This window comes from Primulina eburnea, chromosome 12, assembly GCF_022965805.1.
Source record: "Primulina eburnea isolate SZY01 chromosome 12, ASM2296580v1, whole genome shotgun sequence".
Classification (NCBI taxonomy): Eukaryota; Viridiplantae; Streptophyta; class Magnoliopsida; order Lamiales; family Gesneriaceae; genus Primulina; species Primulina eburnea.
In genome coordinates, this window is record NC_133112.1 from 7,490,654 (window position 1) to 7,510,375 (window position 19,722).

Genomic DNA, 19,722 nt, shown 5'->3' on the forward strand with positions numbered 1-19,722 from the left:
TCGATGAACATCCATAAGCGAGGAGTCATTTTTCGCAATTTCATTAAAATAAGCATGTTTTAACAAACATAATTTATATTAGAATACAACAATCCACTATTACAAACTATTAATTAAAAAAATAAATATAAGGATGATGGTCTTTGCATATATCGTTTAAAAATTTCGGTTGATTTTAAAAATATTTTGTCATGTTATTTGTATCTCTATTATATTATTAATAATTTCTATAAGATATGCAAAAAACATTGCCATGGTGAATTTTGTTTATTTTGTTTTTTTAAATTTTATTATTTTAAATTTCAGTTTAGTATTTCATTATTTGTTACAAGCTATGACTCTATTTAAATATGATAATTTCAAATTATAATATAATCTCTATACTTATTTGAATATAAATAAAATCAATTATATGAGCACGCAACGTCTACATCGATGTATTAATTTAAAAGAAATTTGGCAAACATCAATTTCATGGAGTGAAAACGAATATGTGTAGAGTAGATCTTATATGAGAACGTCTTACGGATTTTAATCTGTGAGACGGATCAACCTTACTTATATTCATAATAAAAAGTAATACTCTTAGCATAAAAAGTAATATTTTCGCGAGACCGTCTCATACAAGTTTTTGTCATATTCGTAATCCGAGAGGATCCAAAAATGTTTTAGTATTGGTTCAAGGGTGTTATATTATTTATCGGGTCATCGGGAGACATTTCGCCCGGTAACCTCGACCTTAAATCCTACAGCCACCTTGAGCTTAAACCCTGAACACCCACCCAAATTGACGTCGCAAGCGTATCAAGGAAAAAGATACTATAAGGGCAAAATGCCTCTTGGTGATGCGAGGGGGTCCAAAGGCGACTCCGCCCGTTTCTGCGGCGTGGAGACGGTGTTCGATGATAACGTGCCTAACCTCTTCTCTTTTAACCTCAATGGCGGGTTTGATTTTCTGGTTGTTCCTCTGGTAAGTTCTCTATTGTGTGTACTCGTCTTCTCGTTTTCTGTTAAAATGCTTGGCTTCCGTCTCTGTTTTGGTTGTGTCCATTTCCGTTTATTTTTTAATCATTGCGATAAATATTTGGCATTTCATACGTTGCAAAATCGGTAGTTACAATGGTTTTAGCATAGTGCTTAGTTCTGTACGTTTATTTTGATGGCGTTCCGTCGGTGGGTCACACGATTATTGCTGTGTGAGAGCCTGAAAGGTCTGTGAAAAGGTCAGTAAATCACCTACAGTGACGGAGTCTGATTACTGGAGTTCTACGTACTCTTTCATACTCAGAAAGTGAATGATATACTACTGGAATCTTTTCAGTAGATTGTTAGCCCTAAAATTTTAATTTCCCAAGCTTTTTGGAGAGTAGATTCAAATGATTTTTATTAAAGTTCTTTTCGGCATTTGTATGTGTTTGCACCCGAATAAGTTGCCTTCATTTGGTATTGTGGAAAGTTTGAGTGTGAAATTGGAAGTTAACCCCAAAATTAGGTACTTGAGCGTGAAATAAATAATTGTATCCATATCGAGGTTACAAACACATACAATAGCCAATTTAATGCCTTTTCTAGGTTATGCACGATAAGCTTCTTTCAAGTCTGATATAAGCTGGAATATTTGCTAGCACCTAATATCACATCTGCTATATGTAAAAGTAAACGTTATTTTGTTGTCCTATTTATATTTTCAAGTAAAAGTTATGCATTTTTCTCTGAAAGAAATGCTAGAGCAGAAAGTAAAGGGGTTTTTTTTTTTTTTTTTTTTTTGCTTATGAGAGAAGACATGCAGAACAGTGAAAACACGATTGAAAAAGTAAGAGAAATGAAATGAAACCTCATTTTGAGAAAATATGGTATCGATCCGAATTAGAACATTATGGTAGTCTTATTTCTTCTCTTACAAGTTTTTTTTATTGCCTTCTCTAGTAGTCAGGACATCAATAAACTAATGGTGGCTAATTAGCCAATCACACACATCAGCTGAATGGCTGTCTTTCTGTGTGAATGGTCAGTAAGTTCACCTAGATCAATATGTCGATGGCCTCTTTTTGAAGAGATTTTTTTCTTGCGGAGGTTATTGCCTACATCAACATGTTATATTTAAAACACACTTCAATCGTATCATTGGAATTTTATAGCAGTTTTTATGATTTTTTCAGAGTTCTATTTATTTTACATTAAACTGTCATCCTCACTGCTATTTATCACTTCTAATTTGAAGAAAGTAGAAAGTGGGAATAAAATGAGATTTTATTCTTGCATAGTACATGGGTAGGATCAATCATGTAAAATTTGTTTTGATTTACTAACTGCAGTAACTTATAATTAAAATTGTGACCTGTGGGATATTAACGGTGGTTTGCTTGTCCACTTTATGTGGCGTGGTTGCATTTTTGTTATCCTTCGATTTTTAGTTGGCTTCCGATTTTTGATAGACTGTATAGTACGGTAATACCTGATCTACTTGCTATGGATTTATTTTCTAGTGGTGTGATGCCGTTACACATAAGGTTCCTTAATTATTAATGTTTCATCATTCTATCATTATTTAACATTTTGTAATTGTTTTCGAATGCTTTACTCATTATCTAACAGCAATCCTTGTTTTGACATCCTTTTCCTCTGTTAATGTATAGTTGAACACTTTAATATACTGTTTTATGATCGATAGCACATCGTAGAAGTGTCACATTATTTAAGATAAACAAATAGGCTGGATCTTAAATAAAAAAGAATGATATCTTTATAACTTATCTTATAGTCAATGAAATACTTATTTTTAAACTGAATGATGCAGATGAACCCTGATCATAGGCCCAGCATAGTAGATGATGACAGTATTGTATCCAGTTGTCTACCCTTTGCTGGTTCAGACTTGGTTTTGAGCCCTTCCCAGTGGAGCAGTCATATTGTTGGTTGTACCTCATTTTTGGCTGCTGTCCTTATCCTTTGTCAATTTCTAATTTCTGTGATCTATATATCATACTGCTTTTCCTCCTGAAGATGCTTGAATTAATGATTTTTGGATAATTTACAGTAATTTTGTCACCTCGAGTAAATTGTTCATTTGCCAATTGAGTATTTACAGTTTTTTGTTGTGAATTCTGTTAAATTTTGCTCTTTGAAAACATCAGCTCATGGCGCCACTTGTTATCAGGTAAAATAAGCTCTTGGATTGACTTGGATTCTGAAGATGAGACAATGCGGAAGGATTCTGAAATTGCTCTGAAGCAAGAAATATCTTGGGCTTCTCACCTATCTTTACAGGTGAACCTATCTTTCTCTGTTGGCCATAATAAAACTAAGATGCTGGTCAAATGAACATTGACATTCCATGCCTCTGATGTTTGCTGTTTTCAGACCTGTGTAAGAAGATATTTTTATTTCCTTCTCATTTTCTGTAGGCTTGTCTTCTACCTACACCAAAGGGAACTTCTTTTGCAAATTATGCCAAATGTCTGAATCAGATTTTGCAGAACTCGAACAATATGCAGGTACTGCACAATTAATTTTAATGTGTGCATCATTTTTCTTTAGCAGCAAATAAATGTACTTAACAATATGCAGGTACTGCACAATTAATTTTAATGTGTGTATCATTTTTCTTTAGCAGCAAATAAATGTATTTTTGTTGCCTGCTCGCGACCTTTGTTCTTATTGTTTTCTGTTATTGCAAAGTTGTGGCTCAGAATTCCATTGAAGAAGTCTGAGAATGTCACAGAGACGAGGAATCCAAATCATAAGGTGAGTATCTTTCATCAAGTTTCATGTCATTTATCTCTCCAAGAGTCCGGGTGGATTTCCAGCCTATTTTATGTTTTCCATTTACATCTAATTTGGATTTATTTACATACTGATATATTCTTGGTGGACTTATTTTGTTTTTACAATACAAAATGACTCTTTTATTTGGGAATTTCTTTACTCGATGATCATTCATGCACTCAATTGCCAATACACTTGGATTTTATTCAGTATGTGCATTTGGTTGAAGAATTATATTACTTTTTTAGTGCATGAACTGAGAATTTCTTCCTTTTCTTTATGAATTCTGATTGTAATTCACACACTTGGCATCTTACATCAGTTTGTTATATTTATCCAACAGGATGAAGGTCAGAATGATTCTTGGGAACTTTGGAATTCCTTTCGGCTACTTTGTGAATATCATAGTCAACTATCTGTTGCACTTGATATTTTGTGAGTTCACATAATAGTATGATTCTTGATATTTTGTCAATTGATTTTATGTAATAGGTCTCTACTTTATGCTTATCAGGTCCTCATTACCTTCAGCTTCTTCAGTGGGAAGAATCAGATGGCTTGGAGAGCCTGTTAGAGCGGCCATTGTTGGTACAAAAGTAAATTTATTGCTAGAACTTCATTTACATTCATACTTTGAATTGTTATTTGCTTAATTGCTGCATTCATTTGATATTGTAATCATTTACTGGTCAGAAATAACGCACGACCTCTTTCCAAGTGAAGAGCATTGAAAACTAAGTTTCTGGGAGGTAAACGGAGAAGGGAGAGGATTTTTTTAATTAAAACCACCATGGAGGCAGATGTTTATTAGATAAAAGAAAAAAAATTAAGATCAAGACCTTTGAAAAGACTTTAAAGAGCTTGTGAGTAATGTAAGGTAAGCATGATACAACATGTTTTACAAGAGAACACATATGTTTATTTAAGGTTCCAAAAGAAAAAAATGTGGAGATCCTTAATAATGTGAACTTCAGAAGCAAGAGCATCGACCACTGCGTTATCTTTTCTGTAAATATGAGGAAATATCTGATGGGAGGAGAAAAAGAGTTGCGTGTTTTTCTGCTAAAATTGTTTTTGTCCGTAGAGGGCGTACCAGCATTATTGGGGACAATTGGATGCTCTTTTCAGGCTTGTTTACAGTTTGAGTGCTGTAACAATAATTATGTTTCTATATTTTGTTCTGTCATTAGGTTTCCGCACCAACTTCACCCATGCTTTTTGTTTAATTATTAAGGAAAACACAAAAATGCTTCAACACAAAAGCTTCCTACCTAATTCTTCTGGCCACGGCTGCAAGCAATGGGAATTATTTGGCCACTTTTTTTTTGTTCCGTGTTTATTTTCCCTAGTTATAGAGGTACAATCCTGGAGGTGGAGTAAATGAGAAAGGAAAAATACATGTCATAGAAATATCTCTGTTTCTCATAGTTTTTTGGTTTTTAAAATTATTGCACTGCCTTTCACTTATGGAGCATTCCTTACTTTCTTTCTTTGTGGATTTTCTCAATGATGATTTTGGTTACTGCTTTTTCAGTCTTTCTTAACCAATGCGATGGGCTACCCCTGCCTCTCAAAATGTCACCAGAGTATGACGGCCACATTTTTCAGTCACTCAATTCAGGTAGTGTTGTATGTGAACCTTGTAGCATGTTGTATGGCCATTTCAAGTTTCAACTGCTTGCTTGGTTGGTGCTCATTGAACTACAAATTTTCTTACTTAAGATGAATGTTTTTTGTTTTAACGTGGAAAAGGGCTTATAATTTAATTTTTCACTGCTATTACAGTCTCAATGGAATGGTAACTTGAGCAAATTTTAATAGTTTAGTTTCATTGTCATTATGACTTTCTTTCCTAGTTTCAATTTTCTCTTGTAATCTGCCAAAACTTGAATTGCTTTGATGGTGCCGCACTGGACGACAAACAATATAAAGTAAACATTTCGATCATCATATTATTGTGAACCAAATTAATATTTTTACTTTAGGAGTCTTTGGAATAAAGTTTTAGTCAGATAATCTTTTACTTTGATTGCATAACTTAAAGTATGAAATATATTAATATAATTAAGTGATAGACCTTGTCATATTTGAGGTTTATATATTGAGAAATGAGCTACAATTTATAATTGTATTATAGTACATGTATCTATGTGGTGTTAAAAATGTGCAGATTTGTTTTAATATGTATAGAAATGTTATATTTACTCATGCAATCCGAAGCCACTCCTTTCTGGTCAATTACACTGCCATTCAATATAAATATATAATTGTTGCTCATGGGGGAAATTATTAAGATGGAACCTTAAAGAGAATAGCTTTTTACAATATGGAATTATTATTATTATTTTTAACTGGTACCAGTTGAAGCCATAATTTTCTGAGCGGGCGTGTTACCTGAGGTTTTTAATCTACCACACGTGATTTTGTTCATTGCATGTTGTTGTTTATACTTTATAGTATGATTATATGAATGTTTTATCGTATCATCCATCATGACTGACTTTTAATTCATATAGACTGCTTCTTGTGGGGATTTTACAGATAGTGATATCTGGTGAACCAGTACACAATTTACCTAAGCTTGCTTCAGGATCGACTGCTGATAATCATATTGGTGGTAAGACTTAATAAGCATCATACTTGTTCGTTATTGTCGAAGTTAAAGGCAAAATGAGATAGCCGCCTTAAGTGAACTGCTTCAGTTCAACATCATGTTTCTTAGTATTTTCGTTTACCGTTTTTTGTCTGTTGATGAAATTATACCTCAGCAAATGCTTGTAATGATATTTTGTAAAGGTAATTGGAGGCATCCTTTAAGACCGTACTTAGATTATATTGCACATCTCTATCAAAAAATGGATCCTCTCCCTGAGCAAGAACGCTTTGAGGTAATTACTTTATGACACGAGATGGCCCAATTTACCTTTCTTATCGAATTCATCAAGTTCCTCATTGTAACTACAGGATGGATACAGAGATTACCTCCAGTCACCCTTGCAAGTATGTGTTATTGTCAAATTTGTTTTCTGTCATAGTTATACCTTTTCCAGCTTTTGGTCCTTTTATCTGCGAAATCCGTATTACCCCATACCCATTTAATTTGCAGCCCCTTATGGATAATTTAGAGGCTCAGACATACGAGACATTTGAAAAGGACACGGTTAAATATAGCCAGGTATCTTAATGATTGCTTGAATATGTTGCAAAAGTGTTTCATACTGGAGGACTTGTTATAATCTGATATTCATCGTGCCATATGCCATTGTACGAGCTACTGCTAAAATCACAATGAAAGCTCTTCAACTTGTATAAATCTTTTTCTGGCTGGAAGTCATCGTGGTGTACTGACAGTACACTAACCCTCACCTTCAATTCATTAAATAGATCCTCACTATATGTCATACCGTAAAAATTAATGGCATGCCGGTTTGACGACACGGATTTGTATTTTTTCAACGGATAACATGATTATTAACTTGGGTCTTGGCTGTATTATGCACCCTCTTCATGATCCATTCTCTATTAAACAAAAGTGGAAGCGAAGACAAGAATTAAGATTTTTCTTATATTTATTTTGTATGAATCTGTGATCATGCAGTACCAAAGAGCAATTGCTAAAGCTTTGGTAGATAGGGTTCCCGATGAAAATACTTCTACGGTGACAACTGTCTGTTCTCTTATTATAAACTATCATTATTGTTAAAATTCCCATGTATCGTCGTAGAACCTCTATTTTTACTCCATTTATATTTTTTAGGTATTAATGGTTGTGGGTGCTGGACGAGGGCCTCTTGTCAGAGCATCCTTACAGGTCTTTGAGGCTTTGAAACAGATGAATAACATGACTTTTTTGGCCCTTACGGTCTTTACTTAATATTGTGTTCCTCGCTATCTTTGTTTTGCAGGCAGCTGAAGAAACTGAACGCAAATTAAAAGTATATGCTGTCGAAAAAAATCCGAATGCAGTGGTCACACTTCATGTAAGTTATAGATTTTCCCATCTATGTCATGTTGTATTCTTCATGGAAATATTATGTGCAAATGTTATTACTGAATTGTAGTTGTGTAGTTTAAACAAAAATATGCTGTCTAATATTCCTAATGTACACCAGTTGTTATGTGACGAGAATCATGGGTACTATTTTTTATGAGGGCCTATGGTAGAAAATCTTCCCCTTGGAATTGCTGTGGAGTTAAAACATTAATCCGATGTTAATTCTTTTGACTTTAACTTATTTGCGGATTTTGTGTTGGCTCTTCATCTTTTTCCCCTTCAGAACAGTTTGAGTCAAGTGTATTGGTAACCTTCCGTATTACTTGGCGTGTTAAAGGACCAAATGGAAATCAGATGAAAAATCAATAGCATCACTTTAGATATAATGTTAAATATTAATGTTATGTGATTGATGTGACATTGCTGAAAGATTGAAAAGTCCATTATGAGCACTTAGAAGTACAATTAATGGTACGATACAGCTGAAAGAGCATGAAATGTCATGCATTTTTGTAAATTGTATAATATTTTAAACTGGAGTTATGATGTAACGTCATGAAATGGAAACCATATTTATGTGAGGTTTTTGGCCTGCAATTTTTTTTCTTGTGCCCTGCATATATTTTACGTCATTAGAGCTAGTACATTTTCTCACCTACATCTTTACTGATACCTTTGAATTTTCAGAGCTGGAGGTTTGTTGTCAACTTTTATCGATTTGAGTTGATGTTTTCCCGACTTTGATGTCTGGATTCAATCCTTCATAATAGTATATGTTCATGAGTGTGATTATTTTGAATTATTTCAATTTATGGAAACAGAGTTTGGTCAAGCTGGAGGCCTGGGAAAATGTTGTCTCCATTGTTTCAAGTGATATGAGAAATTGGGATGCTCCAGAGAAAGCTGACATATTGGTATGCTGCTAAATATGTTATAGAATGTAGATTAAGCAATAAAGCAAACCATTTCTTGCATATATCCAAGATGCCACTTCGTTGAAATGTGTCTGCTCAGATTCTTTTTCTTAAAAACACTTAATATAAGGTCAGTGAATTGCTGGGATCTTTTGGTGACAATGAGCTCTCACCTGAGTGTCTTGATGGAGCCCAAAGGTTTTTGAAGCAAGATGGGATCTCAATCCCCTCATCGTAAGCTCTTTTTCTTACCAAATGAAATAAGCTTTCAGTTTCTCTATTTTTAATCTATATATCCTACCCTGGGTTGTAATTGCATTGTCCTCCTGGTTTTTGGTGATTGGGTTTGGTCTAGTTATGTGTAAGAAATGTTTGATACTTGATTAAGAGCAAATTCTTGGGAGTATCCAAGTCTGGAATATCTGCATCAATACTGCATATTTTATATAAATAAAGTTGGCACAAAAGACTTCCTTAATTTAAACCCCTGAGATAAGTGATTTGAAATTTTGAACGATTCATTAGCAGCTAAAATGCTTCTCTGATTAAAAAAAATTTCATAGCTCAACATTGATGATATATAAAGTTCTTTTGTCTTTGACAGGTATACAAGTTTTATTCAACCTGTGACTGCCTCCAAACTCTACAATGATGTAAAATCCTTGTCTGGCTGATTTTACTTGTTTGATCAAGTTTTATTCTTTATTTCCTTGTTTTCTTCTCCTTTTCTTACGTGTCTTTTTTTATTTTGTGACTGGTGTAGATCAAGTCGCATAAAGATCTCTCGCACCTTGAAACTGCTTATGTTGTTAAGTTCCATCGAGTGGCAAGGCTTGCTCAAACACAACCAGTTAGTTTCTTCTGGATGCATGTTGATGATTATTTATAGGGAAGTTTCACTTTTGTAGCATGATTTAGATTGGCTCCGGTATTTTATTAGTTTACTTCATTTGCTTCAATAGGTTTTCACATTTATCCATCCAGAATACTCAAACAAGAAAAGCAATCAGCGATACAAAAAGCTGCGTTTTGATATTCCTAAAGACACCGGTTCGGCTTTGGTTCATGGTATGTGAATCTTTAAGCTTACTTCAATTTGTGTGGTTCAATATCCATCTTCTGAGTGAGGGTACCTAGTGTTGCTAGGGAGAAGAGAATTTTATTCTGTTAGTGTATTTTTCTTGCTTTAGGGGCCATATCCTTGACGAGGTCAACATTTTGTAAAGACTTTGGTGTTTGAATCAATCAATGTATAACATTAGAGTTTTATCTTACTACGAATTTTCACTTATTCGGTTCTTAATTCGATAGTTTGGTTCAGTGGCCATATCAGAATGTTCTACCTTCTGAACTCCATTGAATAAAAAACCACATGGAGAAAGTGTAAACAAAAAAAAGCATCTCTATCTTGTTGCATCTGCATCTGTCTATATAGCTGGCTACAGGTGCCAAAATTATTGAAAATTTTGAAAATCAATCCAATTTTATGTTTGTTGATTCAATTTTTTTACTTAACTGAAAGGATTTGCGGGTTATTTTGATGCAACACTCTACAAAGATGTTCATATTGGTATTGAACCGTCGACATTTACCCCAAACATGTTCAGCTGGTAAGGTTATTCCATAGTTTTGCATCTTTTCTGTTTCTTAGCTTCTTGTTTTTCCTTGATTTTACCGAAAGATGGAAATTCATGTAAGGAGCTTGATTTTTTATGCTAGTGACAATTACCATTCAAGACTTCCATTTCAGATACTTGTCACTTGATCTTTTAAGAAAATTGAAAAATAGTTTAGTATGCACTGTTCATTTATTTATGTGTGCATGTATGCAAGTGAAAGCAGACATTGTTTACCGTTTTTCCTAATTTGTGGATCAAGTTCTAGATATGATTGATTTCCTCATTTTGACATAAATAAACAGGTTCCCTGTATTTTTCCCATTGAGGACGCCTGTGTGTGTTCAACCTGGTATGCCTTTGGAAGTTCATTTTTGGCGATGCTCTGGTTCTACCAAGGTGTGTTTCTCAGCCTCATGTTCCATGTTTTACTTTCTGGATATCTGACTTTATTGTGTTGATTATGGTTTATTTAGTGTCTCAAAACCATCTTGTGTTACCAATCTCCAAGTTCTCCGTTTAAAAAGTAAAATCTTTGTAGTTCCAAAATCACTCAAACGATGTCTAATATCCTCGTGGCTAGTGTTAATTTTGGTATGCAACATATTAAATTTGTTCTACTGGGCTTATCTTATAAAACGATGGTAATGAAATTTGGGTCCTTCTAATGTGAATTGAACATTAACCAGGTCTGGTACGAGTGGTGTGTGACTTCGCCTTCTGCCTCACCTCTGCACAACACAAATGGTCGATCGTATTGGGTCGGGTTGTAATCTTGTTACAATATTTCATGTCACATTGACAGTATTATTTAAACAACGAAAGACGAGTTGTGCCGTCATTGTTGTATACTAATTAAGAGAAAAAGTAACTCGTACTTGCTTTATATATTCCGGGGACTCTGTAGTAATAGACCAAGGGCCATTAAATGTAGTTGAGTGCCGATGGTTGGAAGTTTGCTGTAAAATCGTCTATCTGCAGTACGATTGGATTACAAGTCAGACAGACTTTGTATTTTGGGTTTAACCATATGTTCTTCGCAATATGAAAATTTTAAATTTATTCGTTATGATTCCGCCCCTCCGTGCATCTGTATCGGGTCGATCTGGAAAATACATTTACCAATCGCAAATGTCTTACGTATGTTTGGAGTTTGTAATTCTTATTTCGAAGAACTTGTATCCCATTACAGCGATTTGTCTGGGTTTTACCCGTCCACTTAAGAGTTACTCCGGTCGACATACCTAGAACATGTGAAGCGTAAGGCGAAGCGTATGTTTTATCGAAGTAAAACACATTTGGCATGGATTTTAAAATTTAACATATATAAAGTGGTTTATATTATAATATTATATAAATTAACTATATTTCACAAAAATAGCAAATAATACAAATAATAATCAATTAATAGATAATGTATCGATTATGATAGGAAAAATTTCAATCATTTAAAATTCATTTGCAAGTCATAAGTACATGGTATAATAAGGAAAAACTCCAGATATCTAAACCATTATATTCATCATCATCTTCAAATATATCAACATCATCTCAAAAAATTGAAGCTCTATGTTTGTATCCTTGTGAATCCTCGCCGGTTTCACCAAAATCAATTTTTTCGTCCTCTTCATTATTACGACGCATATAGATCTTTTTTCATATGTATTTGAAGGCTTCTTTTGTAGAGAATGAACCTCGAGATATAAAACTACATTTTCATCAAGACTAAAGCTCGTCAAACTTCACCCTGAATAAAATTACCGTCATCAAACATGTGATTATTTTCACTACCACTGTTATTACTTAGTCCACATCAACCATTTATTAGTATCATCTATATCACCCAAAGAAATAGAATGAATCATATTACACATCTCATACGACGTCTCAAAGCCCGATTATAATTGATATAAAACCAAATCATTCAAATTTTTTTGCTCAAATCTATTTTTGAATGAAGTATGTGTTTGATATAAACTAACTTTAGCTTTAAAATAATAAATTCATTTCATTAAATACTAATAATTAGTACTTACATGTTCAAACACACTCAAATTTCATTCACAAACGGATGAGCTACAAATAATTTCACGGTGAACACTTGTAATTCGGGTGTCGAACACCCATAAGTCAATAGGCATTCTGCTAGTAATTTCGAAATAATATAAAATTTGAACCTTAAATATTATATATCAATTATCATATAGTAAAAATTAAAATATTGATTACCTGATGATTTTTTGTTTCTTTCACTAATGGTCATGGTCATTTCAAAAAGTTTTTCAGCCTTTTTGTATATTGATAGCTGATCTATAATTTTTATTCGTAGCTCCTAATTTCATACATCCTAGCTATAGAGGACAAAATCAGTAACACGTAAACTCATGCATTAATTAAATTGTTAAATTATTTATTTAATTTTAAAATGATTTTTAACGATACATGATTTATGATTTGCATTATTTTAAATTTGTACATGTTTATTTGATGCACGTTAAAATGTTTTCTTGAGTCTTATGTTTCAGACGAATATTTGATGCGAAATCGGGAAAAGAGATCGGTGACGATTTAGGCGATTTATGAATAATGTGATATTTTATTTCAGTCAAATTGGTATTTTAAATGATTTATGAAATTTTAAGAATTTTAAAGCCTAATTTAATTTATTAGGTGATTTTAAGGTTTTAAACTTTTCAGAAATACTATTTGAATAGTTGGAGATTTTAAATCTTAAAAATTTGACACACGTGTATTTTATTAAAATTAGGGGTTCTAGTATAATAAGTGGTGGATTAATAGTTTTGGATTTGTATTTTAATTAACATGTTAATTGATTTTTAGCTATTTTATTAGCCTAATTAAATCTCTAATTAACCCCCTAATTAACCCCTTAATTAACATCCTATTCACACACACTCACATGTTACACACACTCCCATCAAAACACACACACACATCTTGTGTTTTGTTCCTTATGTTAGGAAAACTAGGGTTCTTGAGTCCTCCAGCAGCCAACCCATTTCCCCTACGATTTCTCAGTAGCCTCACATTTGATTTGTAGCAAGAAACGTGCCACAAGTCGTCCCGAATCGGTTCTCGCACCTCCTTGCTTCGATATTCGTCGTATCGTGAGTATTAATCATCAAGGCATGTATAATCTTTTGATGCATATTATGTGAAAAAATCCGTATATGTTATGTAAAGTTTGAGCAATAATGCTTGGAACGATTTTGAAACAACTTTTAGATCAAAAAAAAAAAACGAATCTGCTATCATTTCGAATCCTGCGAATTTTCGATCGGTTTCTGGAAAAACTTTCAACATATAAAACGTAGTACTTTTCGATATCTTCGATTTGACTGTAAATTCGTAATTTTCGAACAAGAGACGAGTGAGTTATGATCATTCTCGTCTGACTTCTCAAACTGTAATGCTATCAAAATATGTTCCTCATATTTCTTGAAGTTTATTCGTTGCAGGCTTCGTTGGGAACCGCCGGGTGGTCACTGGTGCGTTTAGTTATGTCTTGTGCTGTGATCAGACGCTATTTGATGTTTCGTTTCGGGCCAGTAAGGGTTTGGTTATATAGAAGTCGTAGGGAAGCGCATATGCCGAATTTCGGGTTTATGGGATTGAAACGCGCTGTGGTTGCGTGTCATTGTTTGGGGATGTTTGGGGCATTTGTATGATTTTGAGTCAATGCCATAGTGTCCTAGGATGAGTCTCGAGATTAGTCCATGGTTGGTTCGAGTCGGTTGGACGTGGTTTAGAGTTTGGATCAAGAGTCGTTTTTGGGAAAATATTTGGCAGGTCGGGCACCGCGGGCAGCGCCACATTGCACGGAGCCTTGGTGCTAGTCCGGGGATTTTTGAGCTGCTAATTTGGTAATATTGGTCTGTGTCTTCCATTACTTGGGAAATGTTCATACTCCATATCGGATTGTTTCGGGGTTCGATTTCATGGTTTAGTATAATGATTAAACATGGTCAAGTCCCGAGTGGTCTAGAAAGCCATAAATTATTTTATTACTTCAGTAGTGAGTATGATTGGTACGGTTAAGTTATGAAATATAAGTTGTATGAATAATGTGTTAGTATATGCATCAGTAGCCCAAACGAGCTCCAACGAAGATCTCAACGCTATGCAAGTATGTTCGACGTGCAAAAAAAAAATGTTTTATGTTTTGAGGCATGCAAATTGTCTTGTGACCAATAATGTTATGGTTTGGAAGCCGTAGAACGTATCCGGGAAGTAAAGCATGACCGGGTTTGTTCAGGATTGGAAAGCGGTAAAGCATGACCAATGACCGATCCACCTGGTAAAGCACGACCGATGATCTTATGTATGTGGAAGTGGACGCTCGGTCGAAAGGCTGTGATGATCCCTGTCAGCCCAGTACTGTGGTTTAGTCTGATCAGGCGCATTATGTTATGGGTCACTTGCTTTGAAACATATCTTTACACAAAATGATGATGAATATGCATGTTTATGTATCTATGACGCAAGCATGTTTATGAAAAAGTTTATGAAATGATGACACATCTATGTTTATGTAAGTATGTTCAAAGTTTAAGTATGTATGTACTACTTTAAAATGCATGTGGTTTTATTATGTATTAATTGTTATTCTCAGTTTATACATGTTGAGTCTTTAGACTTACTAGATTTGATCGATGCAGGTAATGACGAGTTTGAGGAGGCGAGAGGTGAGGACCAGTGAGTTGGCTTGGACTGTGCGGAGGCCTGACCCGAGGACCGCTTAACTTTTTAAGAATTTCATGCATGTTAAACTCATTCACTCTGATTTTAATGAAATTACTTCATGTTTTTTTAAGCATATACTTTTGCAAGCTTGTTTTGATTGTGCCACTGATGACACGGAAATAATTTGTACTCGTTTTTATTCCAAATATTTAGTCAAGCATTTTATTTATATTGCATTTTAAAACATTATTACTTATTCAAGAAATTTTTTTATTTTTCGCAAATTTTTAAGCAGTTTTAAAGTATGGTACGTTACACTAGTGATACATTTATACAAATATGTTACAACTTTATTGTCGTTTTCTATATTAGAATCGAAATAGAAGATCTCAGTGTTTAAGAAATGTCCAACATTATGTATAGGTAGATGGAGTTGTATCATCCACCTATAATCAATTATACCAAAAATATATTTATACTTATCTTCTTTGGTATCAAATGAGGCACTGGTAATTTCTTTAGCTCGATCCATTGTCTCATAAATACAGCATATCCGAGGCTTTTTTTCCCATCAATCAATCAAATAATTTCCATACTGGACCACCTACTTTAACAGCATACGTGATCGTATTTCAAAATGAAGACATTAGGCCATCCACAATAAGGAGGATATTTCCTCCAAATATTTGTTGTCCCCCCTAATCCACGTCATTAATAAAATATTTTTCTACTCAAATATCTCATATTTCACAATCAAATATCAGACCAACTAAATATTTATGAGTCCTATTGTCACTTTAATTAATATTTTATTTTCATTTAAATAAAATCATTTCACCACTTTAATTACTTTTATCTATTATTAGTATTATATTTTTATTCTAATATAAAATTAAAAAGTTTATAACGATTATTTTTGAATAATTAATTTGTAAAAAAATAAAAATTAATAAAATTTAAAAATTTATAATGAACTATACAAAACTAATTTACCACAAAATAATATTTATAACATTAATAATAAAAAATTACAAACCATAAAACAACGTTTATAATAATAATAATTGAAATTTAGTAATTCACGAAGATACTAAAAAATAATAAATGAAAACAGAAATTACAAACCAAACATATAGTGAAATACACCAGGCATTCACTCATCACGACGACATTTCTCCCAAATGTGTTCAACCAAATCGTGACGAAGTTGATGATGCATATGACTATCACGTAACTCTGTATTTCTTCGAAGGTATTCGTCAAATTCTGTGGTTGAACCCTGATTGGCTATGAAATTATCTTGTTCTTCAAAATCCCACATTGATATTGCATTACCCTCGTCCTCAACAATCATGTTGTTTAAGATAATGCATGTATAGATGATTTCTTTGCAATTATCCATAAACCAATGTCTCCCGGGCCTCTTATAATTGCCCGACGAGCTTGGAGAACCCCAAATGCCCGTTCAACATCTTTTCTTGCAGCCTCTTGTCTTTCTTTGAATTTCATTCTTTTGGGATCATGTGGGCATGAAAAACTCTTCACGAAAGTGGCCCATTCCGGATATATACCATCTGTTAAGTAGTATCCTTTAGTATATTGTGTACCATTCAGAAGAAAATTAACATATGGTGCATTTCTTTTCAAGACGTCATTAAAAAGAGGCGACTCGTTAAGGACATTGATGTCATTACGAGACCTAGCCACTCCATGCCATATCCACAAAATCGGCTGATGCAACTGCCTCAAGCACAATTTTTGGCTAGCCATGATCGCCTCGAGTGTACTGGGCTCTCCACGCCACCGGACAATTTTTCCAAGCCCAATGCATGCAATCAAGGCTTCCTAACATGCTAGGAAAACCATGTCTTTGCTCATGCATTTCAAGCAAACAAGCGATGTCGGTTGCATTGGGTTTTCTTAAGTACACACGCCCATATATCTGCATAACACATTGACAAAAGTTGGACAAGCATTCAAGTGCAGTTGTTTCACCCATCCTTAGATACTCGTCCAATTGGTCGGCTGGGCCTCCATAAGCTAGTTGGCGGATAGCTGCCGTGCATTTCTGAAATGGGGATAAGCCTTTTCTTCTCGCAACATCTTCTCTCCATTTAAAATATCCATATGGTTGATTTTGCAAATCAGTGACTATGCGCAAAAAAAACTCATTTCTCATTCGGAATCTCCATCGGAACATGTCATCGGTATAAACCGGCTCAGTAGATAAATAATCATGAACAAGTTGAACGTACCCAGCTACACGCTCTCTGTTAATTGATCGTATTCTTTGTGAATTTCATAATAAGTTTTAATGAATTCAGCTGCTCTATTTTGATTATGCACCATCGTCATGAATAATTCTTCACAAGGATCCGATGTTGTATCTTCTGGAATGTTTTCTATGTTATTTTGAGTAGGATCTTGAGACATTTTGGAACAAATGAATAGTTGAGTATAAGAGAAAATGCAGACTGGATGTATTGTGAAGAATAATGATTTCCTACTTATATACATTTTTGTAACGGCTATTTCATAACGGCTAGTTTGTAACATCTATTTTGTAACGGCTAGTTCACATTTTTATCCACACACACATTATGTATGTATATGTATAATATATATTATAGATCATTCACAAATTAATATATGATTCAAAAATAGAAATTTCAAACCACATTACATGTTCAATCTTTTTAAAAACATAAATTGTAAACCACACACATAATAAAAACACACTAAAATACATTATTTAAAAACATAAATTGCAAACCACACACATAATAAAAACACACTAAAATACATGATTTAAAAATATAAATTGCAAACCACACACATAATAAAATACATGACTTCAAATAGAAATTTCAACCACATTACATGTTCAATTTTTTTTTTTTGGAGCTGCTCACATATCGCTAGATGATTATGAAGTTATTTATCTGTCACACCTCGTGTGTCCATTACGAGTAGTTTATGAGCTTGAATGAGTTGATCCACTTTCTTGTGGTTATTATATTCCTCCATCTATGTTACTGATTTTTGCATAGCCTCGGTAATTTGATCAACATGGGTCACTCTTTCTTTGCCTTTCTTTTTTGCGGCCTTATGTCCCATAGGACGAGATCAGGCTTCATTTTACTCTGAATCAACACTTGGTGTAGCATTAGACGAGTCAATATGTGCACGTGATCATTCAGATGTCCTTGCCTTCTTTGCAGACCGGTGTCCTGAGGATTGAGGAGCATACATAGGGCTATCTTTAAAAATCCTCCACACGTGTTCATATTGAAAAGTAGATTTGAAGGTACTCTTGTATTCTTCATGAGCCTGCATCATGAAATCCTCGTCACTCCATCCACTTGGTCGATCCTTGTACCATTTATTGTAAATTCCATTATATCTATTCACGACCATTTTCACCGCAGCCCAGTGTGCTTTGGCTTTCTCTGCAGTCCTTTTTTTAGCTTTCTTGTCTCGATTGGTATTGTAATATTCTACAACCCGTTTCCAAAAAGACTCACTCTTCTGGGCATTACCAACAGTTGGGTCTTCGCTCATCATTGTGTATGCTGATGCAAGGAGCTTATCACCTGTTACTGTCCACGCTGTCCGCTTGCCATGATCTCCATCTGAATCTTGGCCCCCGTCTTGCTTGCCTGATTGAGAGTAATATTTTCAAGTCCTATTTGAGACGAGAAAGGAGGAAATTGTGAATTTCGGAATTCTTAAAGTGCTTCTACCTCTTTATCACTGTCAATTGCATCAACACCAGCCATTCTCGATTCAGTTGATTGAAGCCCCATTGATTGAAGAAGATTAATTCCATGGGATGGAGCTTGCACAAACTATTGGCTACTCTGCCAATATTATGGAGGACATGTATTTCACTGAGCTAGAGGGACGTTAAAAAAATATGGTGGTGGATATGGAAAATGTTGCAAATTCTGTGGTTGCTGTGTAAGAATTGGAAATTGAGGATATTGGACACTCATACGAACCCGAGAATTTTCTCCACTTGAATTTCGTCAATATTTGGAGAGTTCAAAAGATCCCTAAAAAAATTATTAGAACTATTATCCATTCCAAAAAAAAATTTGTATGTAATATTTTTTTGTGAGAGAAATATGTATGTAGGATGTTGAAAATAGGAATTTTAATTTCTTAAAAAGTTGTGTATTTATAGACTAAAATTTGGATGTTACCCAACGTTCAAAATCCAACGTTCTTAATCGATCCGAGAAAAAAATGTTGTGAATTCCATTCAATTGTCCGTTTATATTCACATAATAATTAAATAAATATTAAAAAAAGTGAAAAAAATAAATAAAAAGAAGCTCGACCCAAGCTGAAGAGCTTGGGTCGAGCTATTCACCACCCAAGCTTTTCACTCAAAGTGTGTGAAGAGCCTGGGTGTTCAACCCAAGCTCTTCACTTGGAGATCACTTTTAGTGAAGAGCTCGACCCTTGAGCAGCTCGACCCAAAAAACCAAAAAAATAAAAGCTCGACCCAAAAAACAAGCGACTCTCAATCATGTTGGCTTGAAGAAATTTAAAAAAAATTGCAATACCCGGTTACAAATTTGTAACCGGGTATTGTTGTGGCACACAAATCAATGATGTTCAGTGATGAATATTTAGATGGAGAGGATATTTGGATGACATGGCCTTGATTATATCCACCATTGTGGATGCCCTTAGTATAATCTTTGCTGCCCGTTTACCTGTG

General features: G+C 34.1%; 2 protein-coding genes and 1 pseudogene across 7 annotated transcripts; 1 reads left to right on the plus strand and 2 right to left on the minus strand.

The window, feature by feature from the left end:
- The first annotated feature begins 687 nt into the window (after window positions 1-687).
- Window positions 688-11,352, plus strand: LOC140807540 (protein arginine N-methyltransferase 1.5-like). Of its 6 annotated transcripts, XM_073164436.1 has the most exons (24): window positions 689-970; window positions 2,798-2,915; window positions 3,158-3,267; window positions 3,405-3,494; window positions 3,679-3,744; window positions 4,109-4,200; window positions 4,280-4,361; window positions 5,300-5,386; window positions 6,307-6,382; window positions 6,562-6,653; window positions 6,730-6,765; window positions 6,872-6,940; window positions 7,364-7,432; window positions 7,523-7,576; window positions 7,671-7,745; window positions 8,581-8,673; window positions 8,804-8,907; window positions 9,278-9,326; window positions 9,437-9,523; window positions 9,636-9,741; window positions 10,196-10,283; window positions 10,595-10,688; window positions 10,979-11,088; window positions 11,123-11,352. In XM_073164436.1, exons 1-23 carry the CDS (start codon window positions 833-835, stop codon window positions 11,060-11,062), a joined length of 1,959 nt encoding a protein of 652 aa, XP_073020537.1. In that variant the 5' UTR covers window positions 689-832; the 3' UTR covers window positions 11,063-11,088; window positions 11,123-11,352. The 6 variants fall into 6 exon arrangements, 4 of the variants coding, with proteins under 4 accessions (XP_073020537.1, XP_073020536.1, XP_073020538.1 ...); XR_012112713.1 differs by lacking the exons at window positions 10,979-11,088; window positions 11,123-11,352 and adding an exon at window positions 9,985-10,118 and having other exon boundaries at window positions 688-970; window positions 10,595-10,645; XR_012112714.1 differs by lacking the exons at window positions 10,979-11,088; window positions 11,123-11,352 and adding an exon at window positions 9,995-10,118 and having other exon boundaries at window positions 688-970; window positions 10,595-10,645.
- Window positions 11,353-16,146: 4,794 nt separating this feature from the next.
- LOC140806611 (uncharacterized) lies at window positions 16,147-17,172 on the minus strand (annotated as a pseudogene).
- A 1,013-nt stretch (window positions 17,173-18,185) lies between these two features.
- LOC140806612 (glutathione S-transferase T3-like) lies at window positions 18,186-18,772 on the minus strand. The gene is made up of 2 exons (XM_073163170.1): window positions 18,748-18,772; window positions 18,186-18,652 (listed from the first exon to the last, which is right to left on the minus strand). The coding sequence occupies exons 1-2, from the start codon at window positions 18,770-18,772 to the stop codon at window positions 18,186-18,188; spliced, it is 492 nt and encodes a 163-aa protein (XP_073019271.1).
- Between the last annotated feature and the right edge of the window lie 950 nt (window positions 18,773-19,722).

Coding starts and splice junctions, on each gene's coding strand:
- LOC140807540 (XM_073164435.1), top strand. CDS start 833: ATGCCTCTTGGTGATGCGAGGGGGTCCAAAGGCGACTCCGCCCGTTTC. Junction 10,284..10,594: donor ACCCCAAACATGTTCAGCTG/GTAAGGTTATTC, acceptor ATAAATAAACAG/GTTCCCTGTATTTTTCCCAT. Junction 10,689..10,978: donor GATGCTCTGGTTCTACCAAG/GTGTGTTTCTCA, acceptor AACATTAACCAG/GTCTGGTACGAGTGGTGTGT.
- LOC140806612 (XM_073163170.1), bottom strand. CDS start 18,772: ATGGCTGGTGTTGATGCAATTGACA. Junction 18,653..18,747: donor TGGTGTTGATGCAATTGACA/GTGATAAAGAGG, acceptor ACTCTCAATCAG/GCAAGCAAGACGGGGGCCAA.